At 36.8% G+C, this 14,977-nt stretch overlaps 4 protein-coding genes and 4 non-coding genes across 10 annotated transcripts; 6 read left to right on the top strand and 2 right to left on the bottom strand.

The window, feature by feature from the left end:
- Positions 1-1,277: 1,277 nt before the first annotated feature.
- On the top strand, positions 1,278-3,830 carry LOC107605537 (small ribosomal subunit protein uS7). The gene is made up of 5 exons (XM_016307441.3): positions 1,278-1,322; positions 1,415-1,515; positions 1,698-1,969; positions 3,227-3,430; positions 3,562-3,830. The coding sequence occupies exons 2-5, from the start codon at positions 1,417-1,419 to the stop codon at positions 3,614-3,616; spliced, it is 630 nt and encodes a 209-aa protein (XP_016162927.2). The 5' UTR covers positions 1,278-1,322; positions 1,415-1,416; the 3' UTR covers positions 3,617-3,830.
- On the top strand, positions 2,160-2,242 carry LOC148563122 (small nucleolar RNA Z102/R77). Its single transcript, XR_015888435.1, has one exon. It is a non-coding gene; the product is annotated as a small nucleolar RNA Z102/R77 (small nucleolar RNA).
- LOC148563121 (small nucleolar RNA Z102/R77) lies at positions 2,415-2,498 on the top strand. The gene has a single exon (XR_015888433.1). It is a non-coding gene; the product is annotated as a small nucleolar RNA Z102/R77 (small nucleolar RNA).
- LOC148563120 (small nucleolar RNA Z102/R77) lies at positions 2,667-2,748 on the top strand. The gene has a single exon (XR_015888434.1). It is a non-coding gene; the product is annotated as a small nucleolar RNA Z102/R77 (small nucleolar RNA).
- LOC148563119 (small nucleolar RNA Z102/R77) lies at positions 2,894-2,975 on the top strand. Its single transcript, XR_015888432.1, has one exon. It is a non-coding gene; the product is annotated as a small nucleolar RNA Z102/R77 (small nucleolar RNA).
- A 1,771-nt stretch (positions 3,831-5,601) lies between the features above and the next one.
- On the bottom strand, positions 5,602-6,490 carry LOC148563118 (uncharacterized). 2 transcript variants are annotated; one of them, XM_088491843.1, is made up of 2 exons: positions 6,125-6,490; positions 5,602-6,034 (listed from the first exon to the last, which is right to left on the bottom strand). In XM_088491843.1, the coding sequence occupies exons 1-2, from the start codon at positions 6,467-6,469 to the stop codon at positions 5,732-5,734; spliced, it is 648 nt and encodes a 215-aa protein (XP_088347969.1). In that variant the 5' UTR covers positions 6,470-6,490; the 3' UTR covers positions 5,602-5,731. The 2 variants fall into 2 exon arrangements, 1 of the variants encoding a protein (XP_088347969.1); XR_015886130.1 differs by having other exon boundaries at positions 5,969-6,031; positions 6,125-6,265.
- Positions 6,491-6,496: 6 nt separating this feature from the next.
- Positions 6,497-8,968, bottom strand: LOC110263862 (uncharacterized). Its single transcript, XM_088491842.1, has 2 exons — positions 7,175-8,968; positions 6,497-7,081 (listed from the first exon to the last, which is right to left on the bottom strand). The coding sequence occupies exons 1-2, from the start codon at positions 8,966-8,968 to the stop codon at positions 6,497-6,499; spliced, it is 2,379 nt and encodes a 792-aa protein (XP_088347968.1).
- Positions 8,969-9,839: 871 nt separating this feature from the next.
- Positions 9,840-14,856, top strand: RBL15 (RHOMBOID-like protein 15). 2 transcript variants are annotated; one of them, XM_016307440.3, is made up of 13 exons: positions 9,840-10,237; positions 10,355-10,520; positions 10,752-11,055; positions 11,435-11,467; positions 11,549-11,640; positions 11,720-11,793; positions 12,461-12,555; positions 12,648-12,717; positions 13,400-13,578; positions 13,888-13,939; positions 14,024-14,080; positions 14,462-14,536; positions 14,621-14,856. In XM_016307440.3, the coding sequence occupies exons 1-13, from the start codon at positions 10,196-10,198 to the stop codon at positions 14,624-14,626; spliced, it is 1,245 nt and encodes a 414-aa protein (XP_016162926.1). In that variant the 5' UTR covers positions 9,840-10,195; the 3' UTR covers positions 14,627-14,856. The 2 variants fall into 2 exon arrangements, with proteins under 2 accessions (XP_016162926.1, XP_020960923.1); XM_021105264.2 differs by lacking the exon at positions 14,621-14,856 and having other exon boundaries at positions 14,462-14,548.
- The last annotated feature ends 121 nt before the right edge of the window (positions 14,857-14,977 follow it).

The following is a 14,977-nucleotide window of genomic DNA, read 5'->3' as shown; positions in this document are numbered from 1 at the left end:
GGTAAATCCTATTTGTGTCCCTAACGTTTAAATCGTCCTATTTGTATTCCTAACGTTTGTAAAAGTGATTCAATGTTATCCTGTCGTCAATTATACATAATGAGCGCTTGAAGTTAGAATACAAATGTCTGGGATAGAATCGATGATCTACTCCGAAAAATAGCTCATCAAATATTGAAACTAATTCCTACAACATTTACATAATTCACTTTTCTAGGGACATAATTGAATCTAAACACAAATAGTGTGTATAATATTAAAATCGAACACATTCAAGTGAGACTTAATTGAGAATGAATACATCCAAGTGAGAAATTGACAAATATAATCTGATTTGTTAGTATAATTGGTAGTAGGATAACATTGAATCACTTTTACAAACGTTAGGGATACAAATAGGACGATTTAAACGTTAGGGACACAAATAGGATTTACCCCAAACGTTGGGGACAAAAACGATACTTTACTCTTAATATATTATATATATTTTTTATAATTCAAATCAACAGTTAAAACAACTGAAATACGAGTGTTCCAATATGCTCTAATTTTGAGATATATCACTATATTCACTTTTTTTTATTTGAGTTAAGCGTCGTAATATCTTTTACAAATATTCATGTTATTGTGTTCAATTAGCTTACCGCTGAAGTATTCCTCAATAATCAATGAAAGAGTGACTATCTACCCTTTAATTTCCATTGTCTCACGACATTTTAAATTAATTTTTTATAGTAAAGTTTGTAATTAGATTTTTATATAATATTAAACTTTATAATACATCTTTTCTGGTTGTTATTTTTCATAAAAATACAATAGTTATAGAATATTTACTTTTAAAATATCCTATAATTCATCCAAACACAAAAACGAATATTTAAAAAGTATACATTCTTTTAGCAAAAAATAGTTAAAATGTTCTAATTAAAAATTCTAATATAAAAATTTAATTACAAATTTTCAAACCATAAAAATTTAATTAAGAATGTGATAAAACTATAATGAACTAGACAATAATCTTTTCACTCAAGAAGACCACCTAAACCCGGTAAGAAATTTTTAGGGTATAAGGTTGGTCTCTGTCTTGGGAAAAGCCATCTTATATGGGCCGACCCTATGATTTATCCACAAAAACAGTTGTTTGAAGTTTTTAAAACTTTAATGGGCCTAGCCCAAAAATGTTATTCCTTAAATTCTATACAGTTTTTGGGATTCAGAAAACGATTTTATAAATAGCTTAAAACTAGGGTTTATCACACTACAGCGGAGCTGCAACAAGAGCGAGAGAGCTTCGAAGCTTAGTGCCGCCTCCTTCTCCTCAAGTTCGTTACTCTTCTTCCTTCTCTGATTCCTTCGACTTCTTCGATTTATCTAACCCTAACTCACCCTATCTGTTGAACAATTTTCTCTTCAGCCATGGCTGCTGCTGCTGCTGCTGCTCCTCCTCCTACCGAAGTTGATTCCACACAGCTCGACGTTAAGCTTTTCAACAGATGGAGCTTCGACGACGTCCAGGTCCTCCATTCTCATTCCCTTCCGTTCTTGTTTTCCGTTTTCGATCTATTAGAATAATGTAGGTTCTGTAATGGCTTTTTTGAGTTGAATTTTGTTCTGTTATTACTACTATTTTGTATTTATAGGCATTAAACAATATCTGAAATGTTAGATTTGTTTTGGAATTCTGTTGTTGTATTCAGGTGACTGATATCTCCCTGGCTGATTACATTGGAGTCGCGCCGTCGAAGCATGCGACGTACGTTCCCCACACCGCCGGTAGGTACTCGGTGAAGCGTTTCAGGAAGGCACAGTGCCCGATCGTAGAGAGGCTCACTAACTCCCTCATGATGCATGGAAGAAACAACGGTAAGAAGCTTATGGCTGTTAGGATCATCAAACACGCCATGGAAATCATTCACTTGCTTACCGACCAGAACCCTATCCAAGTCATCGTTGATGCCGTTATCAACAGGTAGTGATTATTTGTCTGTAGATCTATGGATTTTTATTGCTATGGCTTACTGGATAAATTTGTTAATGGCTTAATGCTAGGCGAATGTGTAGTGCTGTGTGTGATGAAATTGCGGGAACTGAAGATAATTGTTCTTTATTTTTGCTGTTTTGCCTTAAAATTCTGCTTGGTATTGTGTTTTGGATTCGGAGAATGGAATGAGGATTATTTGTTTCCCTATTGGTTTGATTGCTTGAATGATGGCTATTTTGTATTAGCTCTATCTGACCATTCTCCTTGTCCATTATGCATCGTTTGATTTGAAACTTTAATGATATAAAATATTATCTTGTTAATTGACTGAAGAACAAAAGAGCATTAGTTTTTATGTAATGTTTTTCTCTTGATATGTTTTTATATGGACTGTTATAATACGTTTCTTTGTTTTAGTCTGATAGAATTGGGAGGATGAAATGATGTTTAGTTTTTTTCCCTATTGGTTTGATTGCCTCAATGATGGCAACTATGTATTAGCTCTACCTGATCATTCTCCTCACATCATTTGTTATTATTGCATAATTACTTAGTTGCAGTTGAAAATATATCTAGTTCTGAATTTGATGCGTTTTTATTTTAACTTTTTATGCAACTGGCCATTGTTTAAAATGGGTAATTTTTAAACAAAAAAGTTCAACCCGATATAATCTGTACTGCTGGAGAATCAAATGATGATTAATTATTTCCCTATTGGTTTGATTGCCTGGATGATGGCTTCTTGTATTAGCTCTATCTGATTATTCTCCACATAAAATTTGGTTTTGGATTTTGTTGTTATTACTTGGGAGATTGACTCTATTGCTTTTGTACTAGTGCATTCTGCTGTTATTTCTGTACTATGTGTAATTTTGAAATAAATTTCAACTTAATGAAACCTTTAGTACAGGAGAATGAAATGATGATTAATTGTTTCCCTATTGGTTTGATGGCCTGGATGATGGCATTTTGTATTAGCTCTATCTGATCATTCTCCTAAATTATACTAGTTCATGGGATTGTAGTTTTTCTCCCCTTGTCTGGGAAAATTTTTTGCTTTGTCATGATTGATTATGTAAAATTCTTCTGTGGAATACATTTTTTTTTAACTTTTAAATATGGGTTGTTGCTTGAATTTATTAAAGTGCTCACATTTCACCAAATTCATGTTTCAGCATTTTCATCAAAGAGAAATTCTTTGACACTATTAAAGCTGACTTATATGAATTCTATCTTCTTATTCAGTGGTCCTCGTGAAGATGCAACTCGTATTGGGTCTGCTGGAGTTGTTAGGAGGCAGGCTGTTGATATCTCGCCTCTTCGCCGTGTCAATCAGGCCATCTATCTTCTAACAACAGGTGCACGAGAAGCTGCTTTCAGGAACATTAAGACAATTGCCGAATGCTTGGCTGATGAACTTATTAATGCAGCAAAAGGTTCATCGAATAGGTAATCTATAATTTAAATCTATTAATATAATAGGTGCAATTCTTTGTCTGTGTAGTGACAGGAAAGTTACGTTATTACATTTACTCTTCATCATACACTAATGAATGCTGAAATTAATATTTCCATTTCAGCTATGCTATCAAGAAAAAGGATGAGATAGAGAGAGTCGCCAAGGCTAATCGTTAAGCCGCTTTTGGAAGTAGCCTTAGTGATGAGAATTATTTTGTTTTGTTTTTTCAGCATCATTTATTAAAAAGAGGTGTTATTCCCAAACAAGGTGGATATACTTTTGCGTATGGTCTTTACTCGCTATTATTTTGCTGGATTTACATGTCATGAACAATTTTGTTGCTTCGAGATTTTCGTTTCCAATGTCAGTAGTCTACTAGAGTTTCTTGCCCCTGCTTTCTTTAATTATTACGGAATTGTTTAGTTTATCCCCTGATGGATTTCAAACCTTGACCTAATTTTATAATCATAGTTGTTCCTGGAAAAAAAGTTCATCATTATATTGTGACATTAGGTGTGCCCATTGATTCATAATCATGTCGTTAGAATCAGAACTACAAGTTATAATAGCAGGAAACGAATAATCTCAAAGCAAATGCCTAATGACTTAACAATTAACTTAGTCTTTAATCTTACCACGTGTAACGAATTGCTCCCCAAGAGCACATAATAAATTTAAGTATCTAATCTGTTAATCAAAGTGGAAATTTAAAACATGGACTTTCAACTCAACAGATTGTTTTGTAACAACGTTTTCAATACAGGCTTATCGAGTGGTATAAGAAGTCTTTAAAAAAAGATGAGTTGCATAATTTCAGTTAAATTGACATTGATGTCATTTGATTGAAACTCATGTATAAATAAAAGTTGTCATATTTTCAATTTTTATTATTTATCAATAATTCAAAATAGTTTAACAGTAATTTGAATAATAAATAAAGCATTATTCCAGTGGTCGATGCTATAGATTAAAGTCTTAAGGGGTAAACTATTATTTTGGTCCCCTACGTTTGGGGTGAATTCTATTTTAGTCCCCAACGTTTAAACTGTTCTATTTAAATCCTAAAAAGATTTGATTTGCATCAATCAAGTCCTTCCGTTAAATGGGTGTCAAATTATTGACGCCGTGTCCGACGTGGCAAAGTTGGCAGTTTGCCTGTAGTTAACAGTTGGAATTGGAAGCAGGAAAAAAAAAAGAAAAATGAAATGCTGCCCAGTCCAATAAGTAAACCCTAATCCCCAAAGTTGAATCAAAATCGTCTGCTGAGAATGAGAATGGCTACCCAGTCGTCCTCCCAAGGTTCGCGTAGCAGCACCAAGAGTCGTGGGAGAAGGAGGACTTGCTTCTGTGGAGAGAGACCGGTATTGCGCACGTCATCTACAGCGGAGAACCCAGGAAGAAGATTCTGGGGCTGCGTCAACTTTCAGGTGAGTCTCATCTTTTCTGTCTCCTGTTTGAAAATAGCATTGGGTGTTAGTGTTTGAAGGATCTGAAGTGTTTGGTGTGTTCGTGCTGGTGTGTTCGTGTTGGTTTGGTTGAGAACAGATAGGAGATGGATGCGATTATTTTGCTTGGGCAGAGCCTGAAGGACAAGATCCACAAATTCAAAGACTGAAGAACAAAGCAAGCTCGTTGAAAGAAGAACTGCAGAAAGCTGAAAGGAAGTTTGCATTGGCACTTGGTGTTGGAATTGTTGGATGGATACTGGCTGGGCTGCTGCTATGTGATCGACTCAATTGATGTTTAGGGGGTTAGCATTTTGTTTATTTTTGCCATTCTGTTGTTGTCCCCTGGTTTGTAGGGAATGTCAATTGTTTAGGGATTGAAAAAATTGACATACAGTTGGGTGATAACAGTAATGTAAAGAGAATGAAATTTTTTTGTGGCTGTGTCTGTAAAGCCATTTGCTGTAAACATTGTAAGGTTTTTGATTGAAATGAATAGCAATGAGTTCCTGTATTGTGACATACATTATTTGGCTATGTACAAGTTTATTTCAGTTTTATCTACTAATAAAAACAAGGCTTAATTTGCCAATTCACATAACCTTTGCTGCTGAAAATTCATGTAATTCATTAGATAATGGAGAAGTCTTAAAGTAGCTTCTCTTAACCATAACAATATCCAAACAAGCCTTACATATAACCATGAAAAGGTAACAACACAAAAGAGATCAACATAACAGTAGTAGTCTTAAAGTAGGGTGTCTAAAGTATCACAGGGACATTAGTCCTTGGTCATTGACAGATTCATTACAAAACAGATGGAATCACTAAAATCTACTATGTTCTTCATCCCAATGCCTTCCAGGCCCTAGGTGGTATTTTTGCCATGAACCTCAGGGACCTCCTTGATGGGCTAGTGACTGTTGCTATTGATGGTTGTGGTTGACTGGCACTGCTGCTGCATCTAGCTCTCTTGGATGATGTCTGTGACTCCTGGCTTCCTCCAACTTGTGTACTGCTCTTCCTCTTTGGCTGAAGTCTTGTTGCTGGCTGTGTTGTTGTCTTGGCAGGGATCTTGTTGGATTTTGGAGTCCTAGTTGTGCCAGCCCCTTTCTTGGCCCCTTTCTTGGCTTGTGCAGTTGCATTCTGCTATAAACAGTAACAACAAATTGGGTTAATGGGATAGTATAAACATTCACATGTAAGGAATTGAAATCAAATTGACAACAACAACTTTACCTTTTTTGCTGCAGCCTCCATCTTACGTTTTCTAGGGCAGGTTCTTTTGTTGTGAGCAAGTGCAAAACAATATGAACATTTTTGTTGTTGTCCAGTCCTTGCTAACTTAGACAGTGGTCCATTGTTGCGTGGCTCATCACCAGTCTTGTTCCTCCTCAGTTTTGGGCGCCCTATTGGTTTCCTAAACACTGGTGGCAGCACATCATCATTCTCAGTCCGGGACCAGAGATTTGGTCCATTCAGTGGGTAGATTACATGTTGGTAGCAGTCCACGTAGGTCTGTTTCCTATAACACTTGTTGACATAGTTCTTAACATCTAGACACATTTTCCTAATGCAGCTCATGGCATGCTCACAAGGGTAACCTGTTAGTTAAAATTTTCTACAGGAGCACTCATGTAAGTTTAAGTCCACAACAAACTTGGCTCTATTACCCTGACTGCTAGACACTTCATATTTGTCCCTACCAGCATATATGGCCAGCCACTCCCCACCCTTATCAAACTCCCTTTCAATTTTCTTGTTTATTTTTGGCAATATTTCTCCGGCATATGTTACTATACTTTGCCTGTTATCAGACCACCTATTCATTAGATAAACCCTAATGTCTTCTAGCATGGAAACAATCGGTTTCTCTCTAGCCTCTACAATAACAGAGTTAAAACACTCACACATGTTGTTAACAAGTGTATCCACTCTAGGAAAATAATTAAACCTGGACTTGCTCCAATACTTGGCAGGGATCTCCATGAGATGATTATAAGCTCCTTGATCAACCTGCTGAATCTCCTTCATCCTCTTCTCCCATTCCTGGACATATGTTGCCTTTGCAGCCTTCCACATCATAATCTTTAGCTGAACACCTGGGAACCTTTTTCTGAAGTTGCTATATAAGTGCCTGACACAAAAACGGTGGTCTATGCCAGGCAGCAACTCATCAAAGGTTGGGATCAATCCCTTTGAAGCAGAATTTAAAAACATCACCAGTCAATAACAGCAAGACATGAATTAAAGAAAGAATTAATTACACAAGTTTAGGTTGAGAGTTACCTTTTGTTGGTCGCTCATGAATGTACACCATCTGATCTTATCAACTCCCAAATCATCACACAGATTCAACAAAAACCATCTCCACGAATCTTTCGTCTCTGCTTCAACAACAGCATAGGCAATTGGCAGAATCTGATCATTGGGGTCCCATCCAATTGCTGTTAGCAGTTGACCCCCATATGGAGTCTTGATGAAGCATCCATCAAGGCCAATCATGGGTCTGCACACCATGAAACTCCGTTTACAAGCTTCCAAGCAGATATAGATCCTCTGAAATCGTGGTCTCAGGTCCGTACCAGGAGGTGGTGTCTCTAGCTCAAATTCAGGAGGTCTCTCCACTTGTATCTGAACAGTGGACCCTGGATTAGACCTCAATAACTCCGCAGCATAGTCATAAATCCTCCTATATTGCTCTCCATAGGTACCATTTATTTCATCCAGGGCTTGCTGCTTCACTCTGGCAGCTTTGGTCATTGTGAGATCCACATTCCACTTGCTATGAGCCTTCTTTATCAAACTTCTCAACTTGATTTTCGGGTTTTCACAGATCTTCTTCATAAAAGCCTTACTTAGCCACTGAGAACTCATTATACCAATCTTGGTGGCCTTAGAGCATGTGTGTTTCTTGTAACAGCTTGTCAGTTGCCATGAATCCTCTCGCTTCATCTTATGGCAGTAAGCAAACCACTTGCAACCTTCTTTGCAAACAGCTTTGCACCGGTGGCTATCACACTTCGAGAACCATATTCCTCTGCCACTGTGCACGGCATAGCTCGTTACACATTCCTTAAAAGCATTCCTATCTACGTACATTGTCCCAACCTCCCATTTATACTCCTTCATATTCTTCAATCCCTTATACACCGGGTACCTCCTGAACAAGGGATCCCCTTCATCATCACTTACAGGGACATCCCACAACCCCTCACTGTCATACCCATCATCCTCATCCCTTAATCCAGCAGCCACCACTTGCTCTTTACCCTTATTAACACTGCCACTTTGCTCTCCTTGTTCTCTCTCAGTTGGAACACTCTGTTTCGGCCTTTGAGGATCTTTTGTAGTTGTGACTTCAACATCATACAAACCCCCATCAGCATTCCAATCATCATCGCTGTCATCAAATGCAACATGCAGATCAGTATCTCCAGAGCTATTTTCACTCCATTGTTCATCACTGTCCCCCTCATCATCAATTCCTGGCTGGTAGTCATCATCCTCAGATTCTTCATCACCTGAGAAATCTGACCCCTCTGACCTCTCTTCATCACCATCCTCCAGCACATCATTCTGGGCTTTTGTCACCACATTGGGCTTCTCACCCACCTTGGCCTGAGCAACAGATTGGGCCTTGTGCAACTGGGCCTTGTGCAACACAATTGGACCAGGCCCAATAGTGTCTGCAGTGGGTGCAGCAGCCTCATCACCATCTATCTCTTCAATTTCCTCAATAGTGCAGCCTTTCCTAGTAGTAGCAGCAGCATCTTTGTGAACAACAAAAAGCTCCACCATGTTGTCCCTCATTCCAATTCTAGCCATGTCCATGGCATCCTTGTCTGTGTGAAGCATCCTCAACCCTACATCTGTTTCATCGTTCAGAGACTTATACCACATTGCAGCGATATTCTCTATCACATATCCCTGTTCGAGCACTATCTCCATAGCCTCGAACCTGCTCCACCTATCTTCATCACAGTAGTCCACTATCGAAGTCTCACCCCCCACATAGTGTAAAGGTTCACCATCAAACCCGAACTTTCCCCCATGGTGTATCTTGACACTAAAATAGCTCATCTCTCGACCAAACTGTTACACAAACACAATACACTTCATAAAATTCTCACATTGACCAACAACAACAGAAATGCATAAATAAAATCACTAGGGCAAAATAAAGACTTCCAAAACAGAACAAGAAACGAATATGAAACTACAAAACAAAACAATCACACATCAACATACATCATTACATATAAACCCGCATTAAGATGAAAACCAAATGGGTTCATAAGATTTGACAATGGAATACCTGACACGATCTTCTCCCGGAAAGCAACGGTTTCAAACTCACTGCTGCTGTGGAGCTTAAACGTAACTGAACGACAATGTCACTTCTCTGGCTGCGAATCGCAATCTTTCAGTGACTAGTGGTAGAGTTTCTGGCTTTTCCTCTGCGTTTCGTGCTTCACAAGAAGAAGAAGAAGTAGAAGAAGAAGAGTCAGGGTAAGCAGCATGCGTTATGTCCAAGGGCGGGAAGGCTTACACGTTTACTAACCACTATCAACTCTTCCTTGCCACGTCGGACACGGCGTCAATAATTTGACACCCATTTAACGGAAGGACTTGATTGATGCAAATCAAATCTTTTTAGGATTTAAATAGAACAGTTTAAACGTTGGGGACTAAAATAGAATTCACCCCAAACGTAGGGGACCAAAATAATAGTTTACCCAAGTCTTAAGTGTAATAAATGCTTTTTTCTTTTCATAATTAGTCTTGCTTTTATTTACCTCTTTCAACTCGTTTAGTTTGGTCGCTTAATTTTCCCTCTCTTTTGCAATGTAACTAACTTTGAGAAGAAAATTTCGCCCAAGATTTAGCAGTTGGCAAACCTCAGAATTCTTCTGTTTCAAATACACTTTTAAGTACCTATGTATTCAATAAGGTAATAGAAACCTGTTTCTTAAATATTGTCTTATGAGCAATGCTTAGCAAAATTATTGTTAAAAACTTAAAATTGTAAAAATTAAAATTCCTTGACTTGAATAAAAAGTTTCGACGAGTTTAATAAGGTTTATTTTCTTAAGACGAGGTAAACTACGATTAATTAATTTAATTTGCCTATTTGAAACATATTAGAAAGTTGGTAAGCGTACGAGGCTTCTGGAATTGTTTGCAGTTGGATCAGATCCTCCGTACGCAACCACGAAGCAAGGAATTGAATTTCACAGATTTGAGAAGCTGAATCACGAAATCAGCAACTGAACTCTACAAACAACTCAAACTTGTTTACTTTAGTGCATGCCACGACCCAGAAACATGCGACCCAATATCGTTTCTGAGGTTACCTCTTCTCTCTTCCATTTCTTCCTCTCAATTTCAAATGAATTAGGTTTTGATTTCAAAAATTATTAGCCAATGTGGTAGAATTTGTAAAATTGATATACTTGGTGGACGCAGGCTGGGGTTTCTACTAGGCTGAATCAATATTGGGAAAGCATTCCGTTCCTCACTTCTGCTATTGTGGTTCTTTGTGGAATTATTTACTTGGTTTGTTTATTGGTTGGATATGATTCATTTGCTGAGGTATGCTTTTTGCCGTCTGCTGTTGTATCACGTTTTCAAGGTAAATCATTTTGCTTCGAATCGTTTTGTATTTTATTGATTGGATAAAGCTTAGAGTCAGTTAATTGATTTAGTGGCTTTTTGAATTCTCAGCTTGAACATGTTAAATTCAATTCTAGAAGGTAGTATAGGCTTGGCTTTAATTCTGTTGCTGTAATATTGTTTCTCATTTGTGGTTGCTTACATGTTATGATTTTCGGATGGCTTTGCTTTGTTTCTGTTTTGCATGCAGTTTACAGGATTTATACCTCCATTCTTTTTCATGGTTCACTGCTTCATGTTCTCTTCAACATGATGGCCTTAGTTCCCATGGGATCTGAGATGGAGAGGGTCATGGGTTCAGTTCGCCTGCTATATGTCACGATTTTGTTGGCCACGAGCAATGCTATATTCCACATTCTCGTAGCACTGCTGGTGGCACACAATCCTATTCAATCGTCGGAATACTTCATGAATGAGTGTGCTATAGGCTTCTCGGGAGTTCTGTTTTCCATGATTGTTATAGAGACAAGCCTGAGTGGAGCTCAATCTCGGAGGTTGGTTATATAAATATTGCTGGTACAGGGCATTAACCACTATTGAAAAAGTCAGTTTAATATGTTAGTAATCACCTTTTCCTGTAAGATAATTTGGTTGAAACCACATATAGGGATATACTTATGCTACTTAAAATCAGATAGGAATATTATCATGGAGTAGAAATGATGCTAATGAGATTTAGATACCAAGTGTAACTATGACATCTATATTGTTTTATAAATAGTCACAACCAATTTAGATGGAAATGTTTTTTCCTCACTTGTTTTTCACCATAAAGACAGTATACACTTGATATATCATATATCTGATATCTTAACATCTGAACTTATTGGCGTTTGCTAGTGAATTTATTAACATTCTATTTGAATTCTGCAGTGTTTTTGGCTTGTTTAACGTCCCGGCGAAATGGTGAGCATGATTTTTATTTTTGGGATGATTGCTTCATCTTGTTGATTCACTTTTATGAAAAATTGGCAATTTCTGCTTTAGGTATCCATTCCTTTTGCTAGTGGTGTTCCAGCTTCTCATGGAGAATGTCTCACTTCTTGGACACCTTTGTGGCATTATATCTGGGTTTGCATGTCAGATTTCACTATTTCTTTTTTTAGCATAATGAGTGGTTCAACTCAGGTTTTTATATTGCTGTGTTTAAATTTTCAGATACATATGGCTTGTTCAATATCCTAATACCTGGGACATCTTTTTATTCTTCCATTGAAGCTTCATCCTTGCTTGTACGTATCTTTATATGTCTGAGCTTTTTGTTTCCATTTATTGCCAGTTTGCTGTCTATGTGTTTCTGCTATCTGTCCATGTTACAACAAGTTGTAACTTTTATGTTCAAGAGGAGTTGGTAATAGTTTTGTTATACCAGGTGTGCATGTATGTATTAGCTTGCATTATTCTGTTAAATGATTGGACTTAGCAAACTTATTTTTATTCTCTTGATATGTGACTTGCTTCCTATATTTCCTTCTATTATCGAACATGAAATGTGTTTGACGAATTTGTCTGGCACTGCTTTGCTTGATTGGTGAACTGATGTTGAAGATCTTTGGTATGCTAAATTAATTCATATAAACACAATGTTTCAGCAAATATTGGTTGATTCTATTGTAGCAACAAAAAGTACTCGAGTAATTACTAATGTAATTCTGAACCTTATATTGCCTCAATTAACTACTTGATTGAATTGATGACATGGATTGATGCACTGAGAAAGTTATGATGGAATTGTACTATAAAACATCTGCATTAAATCTTGGTTTCATCCATATTTTTTTGTTTTAAATTAACAGAAAAATAGAAAAAGCATCAAATAGACATTCACCTCATGAAAATATATGCGTACATGCGATATATGTTAACCTTTATTTGTGTCTATGTCCTATTGACTTTCAGTCATCGTGTGTGAGACGTCCTAAATTTATTGTTTGCACTGGTGGAAATACTTCGGGTTATATCCCTACACATACAAGCCGAAATTCAACTTCTGGGTAAGTACTACGGTTTCCAGTTTTCACATTGCACCATGCCAGTGGAACTGGTGTATACTAAGCCTTGATTTAAATCTATGCTTTCTTGGCAGTGGAATACTTTCTGGAAATGTTTGGAGAAACCTATCATCATTGATGCCGCAAAGAGAAGTGTCTGCACAGGTATGCTAGTTATGTTGTCTTAGGTGTGCCAGTGGACTACTTGCTTGTTGGCATGAGCTTGGTTGCTATCTGAATATAAGTATGAAGTTGTGCAGAGTTCATGTGTGCATTATGTAAAAACAATGCAGTGAACAATCATTGTTTCGTATAATACATGTTTATTATAGGCTTAACAGTCTGTGTCAAAACTAGTCTGACTTTATTTACTTCCCGCAACTCTTTCAGTCACTTGATTTTTCCTTCTCTTTTGTCGTGTAACTAGTTCTTGAGAGGAGAATTTTCCCAAGATTTAAATCAGCTGGCAAAACTCAGATAGATTCCTTTGTTTTCAAATATTATTTTTATCTTATAGTTGACTTCTGATTATATATAAGATGATTATGTACTTTTCTTATCTTCAGAAGTTTACTTCATTATTGGGAATGTGTGAAATGTTACATACTTGCTTGAATGAACAATTCTAATTAGGAAGAACTAAATTGGGTTTCTTCTCTCATAAGAAAGAAGTTATTTTGTTGGGGCTATGTCAAATTGGATTGTGATGTTGAAAGCTTAAACTGTAGTATACCTGACCACTTTCTCTACCCTCAATACAAGTTGTTGTCCATTGCTAGTTTCTCTATCCATTCATGGCCATGTTATTCTCAATAAAATTTAATTGTATTCGGTTGATACCTTGAAGCCAACTGAGGACAGTAGGTTCCCTGGGAGGGGAAGGGCCCTTGGTTCTGGTCAAGGTCAAGCAGCTTCTGCTCTAAATTCAGATTCAAGTCTTCAAGCTAGACTCTTGGATAATAGCAGCCCTGATCAACCTTTAGAGTCATCTGCTCACAGCACTGCTCAACAGTTATCAGGAGGAAGGTATGAGAGATAGTGTTGAGCATACTTGATAACTTATGGTGGTTGCTTTATAAGCAAAATTTCAATATGCTGACTGCAATCATTTTGTGTCAATACTAAGATGCTTATGGTGTTAAATGTTTGATAATTTTAATATTGCCCTTTACTCTCAACATGAACAATTATGAATGTAAATGGGAACTATGCCAAAATCAAATTACAATGTTTCTCGCTTGGGCCGATTAGTGATTACTATTCTATATTGGGAAGTTTGTGTTGTTGAGTGTTGACCTGTTTGAATGTTCACTTTATTTTTCCAATTCAATTCAGGAATTCAGCTGGTAATGTAGCAACAGTGGCTGCTAATGTTCCACAGCATCAGGTCCCTTTACATTCCATTGTTACTAATCCTATTTTCTTGTGCTTCATTTGGGTATTTGATATTCATTATGTGGTTCATCTGCAGGGTGCAGCTGCTTCAGAAGAGGAGATTAAGAAACTGGTATCAATGGGCTTTGACAGGGTAAAAAACTATTTCTAATTCTTTTCCAAGATCAAGAAAATAACCTGAAACTTTGTGGCATAATTATATTCACACGTCTGAGAATAAGGTTATGAGATCAATTGTTTAATGTTATCTGTTGTTCAATCTTGGTCTGCCTCTCATATTTATTGCTGGTCTCAAAAATAAGTTCAATCTACTTTTTGACCTAAAGAAAGAATCTGGTTGAACAATATGTGGTGCTGTTGAGTGTTGTCAGGTCATATATGTAATTAAATAACTAACCATCATATTATATTCTCAAATTTGATGAGGTGTGATTCGGATTATGTGCACCAAATGTAGATTAAACCCTACAAATAAGTTCTTTTTATTCATGCATTTGTATTTGGCTGCTTTCAGACACAGGTGGAGGTAGCACTGGCAGCTGCTGATGGTGATCTTAATGTGGCAGTGGAAATACTAATGAGCCAGCAGGTCCTAATCTAATTCACTAATTTAATTTCCTGTTTTATTGAACTTCTTGATTATTTTATGGACTCCTCCATTTTCAAATTTCAGGGTTAAAATTGCAAGGCTGTTTATGTTGGATTCTGAGAGAGACTTGGCTAACACTGTTAATTGATTATCTTACTTATCTCTTTTCATTTCAAACACTCTGTAATCATGGACTCTACTACCACTAACATTTGACTGAAAATCATGCTAACACCAATTAGCGGAGTTGAACATATGTAGACAGTATACAAAGGTTGGATATGATGTTTTCCTTCAAGAGAAGATTGTTTATAGCCAAATTATGAGCCAGTCTTTTTGTACAATTATGATTTCCATTTCAGTGAATAGTTTTACTTATCTAAATTAAATTAATAGAAGCAGAAACTAACCTATTAGTAAATAAGTTATTTACCATTGTTG

The sequence above is a fragment of the Arachis ipaensis genome, chromosome B6 (genome assembly GCF_059453495.1).
Source record: "Arachis ipaensis isolate K30076 ecotype BB chromosome B6, ASM5945349v1, whole genome shotgun sequence".
Classification (NCBI taxonomy): Eukaryota; Viridiplantae; Streptophyta; class Magnoliopsida; order Fabales; family Fabaceae; genus Arachis; species Arachis ipaensis.
Note: the sequence above shows the minus strand (reverse complement) of the source record. Positions and strands in the feature narration are given on the sequence as shown.

Bases quoted from the DNA above. Each gene is read 5' to 3' on its own strand.
- RBL15 (XM_021105264.2), top strand. From the start codon at position 10,196: ATGCCACGACCCAGAAACATGCGACCCAATATCGTTTCTGAG. The intron at 11,056-11,434 runs GTTGGTTATATA...TGAATTCTGCAG, and splicing joins AGTGGAGCTCAATCTCGGAG to TGTTTTTGGCTTGTTTAACG. The intron at 12,718-13,399 runs GTATGCTAGTTA...GATACCTTGAAG, and splicing joins AAAGAGAAGTGTCTGCACAG to CCAACTGAGGACAGTAGGTT.
- LOC110263862 (XM_088491842.1), bottom strand. From the start codon at position 8,968: ATGAGCTATTTTAGTGTCAAGATACACCATGGGGGAAAGTTCGGGTTT. The intron at 7,082-7,174 runs GTAACTCTCAAC...TCTGCTTCAAAG, and splicing joins TCATGAGCGACCAACAAAAG to GGATTGATCCCAACCTTTGA.
- LOC107605537 (XM_016307441.3), top strand. From the start codon at position 1,417: ATGGCTGCTGCTGCTGCTGCTGCTCCTCCTCCTACCGAAGTTGATTCC. The intron at 1,516-1,697 runs GTCCTCCATTCT...TGTTGTATTCAG, and splicing joins GGAGCTTCGACGACGTCCAG to GTGACTGATATCTCCCTGGC. The intron at 1,970-3,226 runs GTAGTGATTATT...CTTCTTATTCAG, and splicing joins GTTGATGCCGTTATCAACAG to TGGTCCTCGTGAAGATGCAA.
- LOC148563118 (XM_088491843.1), bottom strand. From the start codon at position 6,469: ATGAGCTGCATTAGGAAAATGTGTCTAGATGTTAAGAACTATGTCAAC. The intron at 6,035-6,124 runs GTAAAGTTGTTG...TACTGTTTATAG, and splicing joins TGGAGGCTGCAGCAAAAAAG to CAGAATGCAACTGCACAAGC.